The sequence below is a fragment of the Ascidiella aspersa genome, chromosome 1 (genome assembly GCF_963924565.1).
Source record: "Ascidiella aspersa chromosome 1, kaAscAspe10.2, whole genome shotgun sequence".
Lineage (NCBI taxonomy): Eukaryota > Metazoa > Chordata > Ascidiacea > Phlebobranchia > Ascidiidae > Ascidiella > Ascidiella aspersa.
In genome coordinates, this window is record NC_139447.1 from 24,995,539 (window position 1) to 24,999,369 (window position 3,831).

The 3,831-nt window shown below is 33.1% G+C and overlaps 1 protein-coding gene across 1 annotated transcript; it reads left to right on the forward strand.

Annotated features, from left to right (window-relative positions):
* The first annotated feature begins 813 nt into the window (after positions 1 to 813).
* On the forward strand, positions 814 to 3,633 carry LOC146168480 (uncharacterized). The gene is made up of 2 exons (XM_083390820.1): positions 814 to 1,921; positions 1,982 to 3,633. Exons 1-2 carry the CDS (start codon positions 866 to 868, stop codon positions 3,596 to 3,598), a joined length of 2,673 nt encoding a protein of 890 aa, XP_083246946.1. The 5' UTR covers positions 814 to 865; the 3' UTR covers positions 3,599 to 3,633.
* Positions 3,634 to 3,831: the final 198 nt, after the last annotated feature.

Below are 3,831 nucleotides of genomic sequence, written 5' to 3' on the forward strand. Positions count from 1 at the left end.
TGTCAATTGTCATACCAGTGGAGTATTCGTTAATAGTTTATCCGTGTCTAAAGGGTAAGTAGATGTGAAAACCATATTCGAATATTATATAAAAACTATTTATGGAGAATTTTTGTTTTATATTTTTCTGAACAATGTTTATTTAAATTTGTTAAAGTAAAATAAGTTGTCATATTTAAAAATTGTTCATAAAACTCTGAATTTTGAGACTAAAAAACCTGCAAAATGTTTAATCCGTGACAAGCGATTCGCGGTAAATTTGTTTGCATCAAGTTTAAAGTTTGTTAAAAACCTAAAAACGGAATGTTATGTTATGTAGTTATAATTATTTATTGAAATATGACTTATTAAACAAGTAATTGCATATATATTGCATTTATAATAATATTTTAATCTGTTTCTTAAATTGCTAAACTTTTATCTAACTTCTTACGACAGTTTTTTTATGGATTCGATTTAAAAAATAGCTAGAAAACTGGGCGCTGGTCTAACATCCTACAACTTTTTTTACACTAATGAAACAAGTTGTTATAAATGAAAAATAAAATAATTTTGCAAGGAAGAAGTAAATATGGGAGTATAAAATTAATAGTAATACTTGTCTTACCTAAACATTCCTTGCAATTTCATTTTTAACAGCTTTTTTGTTACTGTAATAAAAGGAGTAGGATTGTAGACCAGCGTCCTAAATTTAACTAGCTAAAACTACTACAATTGTAAATACCTACGCAAATTTAAATATCAGATTACCAGCATATAACCAATACTGTATTAGGTATATTTATTTTTGGTTTACAGAACTGTGGACAAAACTTAACACTGCTGACCTAAGTTCTTTACAATTCTAAATAATTCTTGTTATACCATGGAAAATGTCAATCCACCGACATGTTCCGACATTAGTAGTTTATTTAAAACACTTGAGGAAGGTCCTGAACTTAGCAGTGGGCATGATGATGTTATAAAAAAGCTTCAAGCAATCAGACTTTGGCAACTGATGCAACAAGAAGAACTTAAAAAACAGCAGCAAACTCAACTGGCTTTGCTCAAAGCTCGTAATGTTATTCAGGAAAATAAAATTGATGAAAGTGATGGTGAAAAGTTAAATGTCAATGGGAAAGAGTCTGTTGATGAAGCTTTAGCTTATCCTTTGGTGGATGATGATGAGGAAGCACAAAATAATGGCTCTTATCACAAAGAACTCAATCCCACCAATCTTGAAACTATTTTTGAACAACCTTCTGTTTTAGAACGATCAGTTGAATCTGGCATAAGTTTAAGTGATGATAATGATGATGTTATTTCTAATGGTCAAAATAATCATGGTGATACAGCTATTACCAAAAATGTTTGTAATGAGGATGAATGTTTTTCAAATCAAGATAACTCTGATGTAAGTGTCGAAGAGACTGTGCCTGTCAATGATTTAGAGAAAATATTAAGCTTTGACGAAGTGCCTATAAAAGGTACAAACAAAAAGACATTTGAACAAATTGTGGAAGAACAATTAAATACCAGCAAGGATAATCCTAAACATGTTTCTTCTGTATCAACTCCTAAAAGATCTTTTCTGAAAAAAGGCCAAGGCATTGCTCGGTTTAAAGGACCCCCTAAAAAACCCAAACCGAGACAAAAACCAGTGGAAAGCACTGCCTCAAGTTTAACATCAGACAAGAAGTTGCCTTCAATGAGCAGTGAGTTTATTAACAAACAAGCTCATGTAAATCTTGGTATACCTAATAGGAACAAATGTTCTGCTGAAATTGAAAAACCTAGAATAAGAAAGACTGCTCGGAAGAAAGAACCCATCAAAGAACTAAAACTTAAGCCTGTAAGCCCACAACAACCAAAGCTACAAAATGTAAGCCCAGTTTTAAATGCTATACCTCAAAGATTAGACTTTATTGAAGATAATAATCTTGTTGGTGAACTAGGTTTAAATGAAAGTGATAATGATGATACTTTAGTTGATTCTGTTAAGGTAGATTTAGAAGAGTCTGTTTGGTCAGATGTTGATGAATCAATCCTAACCCTCAACACCACGGGAGTTATGAACATGGGGCCTTTGGATTTTGACAAAACTTCAAATGAGACTTTTGAACAGATTGAACGCTTTTGTAATCAGAGGTATGGTACTGAAGGTGAACGGCCTCATCCAGAACTCCAAGGTAATCAACCACCTGTAGATGACCAATCTATTCCAGCACCAAGCAAGCTTATGCAAAAGCTGTTTCCAAGCATTCGTCCGCAAAATGTTGAAAGCCCCAAGGTTACAAATATGGAGGCTGAACCAGTAGAGGAAAACCAACACTATGAAGAAAGTGAAAAATCAACTGAACCTTGTGAAGTTCAACCTCCAAAACTTCTTAAATCAAAGCTGGAAGAAATGGAGAAGGAAATTAAAAAGTTCCAAAATGAATCTGCCAAATTAAGCATTGTGAGGTTGCAAGAAGAGGAACAGCTGTGCCTCCTAAAAAAAGAATTTGAGGAGTTTCAAAAGCAAAAAGAGGATGAACTAAAGCGATTGGATGAATTTAAAAAAATGGAAAGCAAAAAATTAAAAAAAGACAAAAAATTGTTTGAGGATCATGTAGCAGCGTTGAAAGCCATACCAAACAAAAAGGATAGAGATTACATTAATGAGTTGGAAAAAAATATTTGTGAACTTCAGCAAGACTCCAAAGTGAAGGAACAAAGGTTGATTGCTGCAAACAATCGACTTAGGACACAACTTGACAATGCATATGAAGAAAACAGCAAGCTAAAGGAGAAGTTAAAACATGTAGAAGATAAATTGGCTAAATTTGAAAAAGAAGAAAGAGTGAAAAAAAGCAAGAAATCAAATGCGGTCTGGAATGCAATAAATACCATTGTAGATACAACATCTGTTGATGAAAATGATGTTCATGCTGAGCAAGTGCAACAGGTTTCTCTACCCATTGCCAAAAAACAAACATCTGTTAAAACATGTAAAAAACGTCAGCCTTTGGTTGACAAAAATGAAAATCACCTTATCAAAAGCGACAGTGTTATTGTTGAAAAAGATACTGTCCATGACAGTGGTCATGAAATAGCTTACAGCAATGGTACTAAAAAAGTGATTTCTGCAGATGGCTCAAACAGTCAAATAAATTTTGCCAATGGCGATGTTAAAACAGTCTCTGAAGATGGAACAATGACATACTATTATGTGTCATCAGGCACCAAACACATAACTCATACAAATGGAATGCAAGTAATTGAGTTCAGTAACAAGCAAGTTGAACGTCACTTCCCGGATGGATCAAAACACATATCATTCAACGATGGTTCAAGCAAAATGATGAAGCTTGATGGCACGGAGGAAACCATCTTTCCAGATGGCACCATCATGATTGTGAAATCAAACGGACACAAAACTATTGAGTTTAGTAATGGACAAAGGGAAATTCACACTCCAGAGTATAAACGAAGAGAGTATCCTGAAGGTACTTGTAAAACTGTTTATGCTGATGGAAGACAAGAGACAAAATATGCATCTGGTCGCTTAAGAATAAAAGATGCAAGTGGGACACTTATCGTTGACAGAATGACCGATTCAATAAATGCTGAAACATAGTTATGTTACATATTTTTATACTTTTTGACATTGTTTATATCTTTCAAATTTCTGTTTTTATTTTATATCAATTTTTGGTGTGGTCTAGTGTCATTTAAAGTGATTTTGTTACTTGAAGTGGGTTTTGATACATGAAATGTTTATTTATGTTTTTGTGACATGTTTGGATAAAAGTTTGATATTAATTATTTTAGTCCTAATGTTGTGTTTCTTTTTAACCTGTTATCGTGTAG

Excerpts from the sequence above, each read along its gene's own strand:
- LOC146168480 (XM_083390820.1), top strand. The coding sequence starts at position 866 with ATGGAAAATGTCAATCCACCGACATGTTCCGACATTAGTAGTTTATTT. Across the intron at positions 1,922-1,981 it reads TTATTGAAGATAATAATCTT|GTAGATTTAGAAGAGTCTGT; the intron begins GTTGGTGAACTA and ends GATTCTGTTAAG.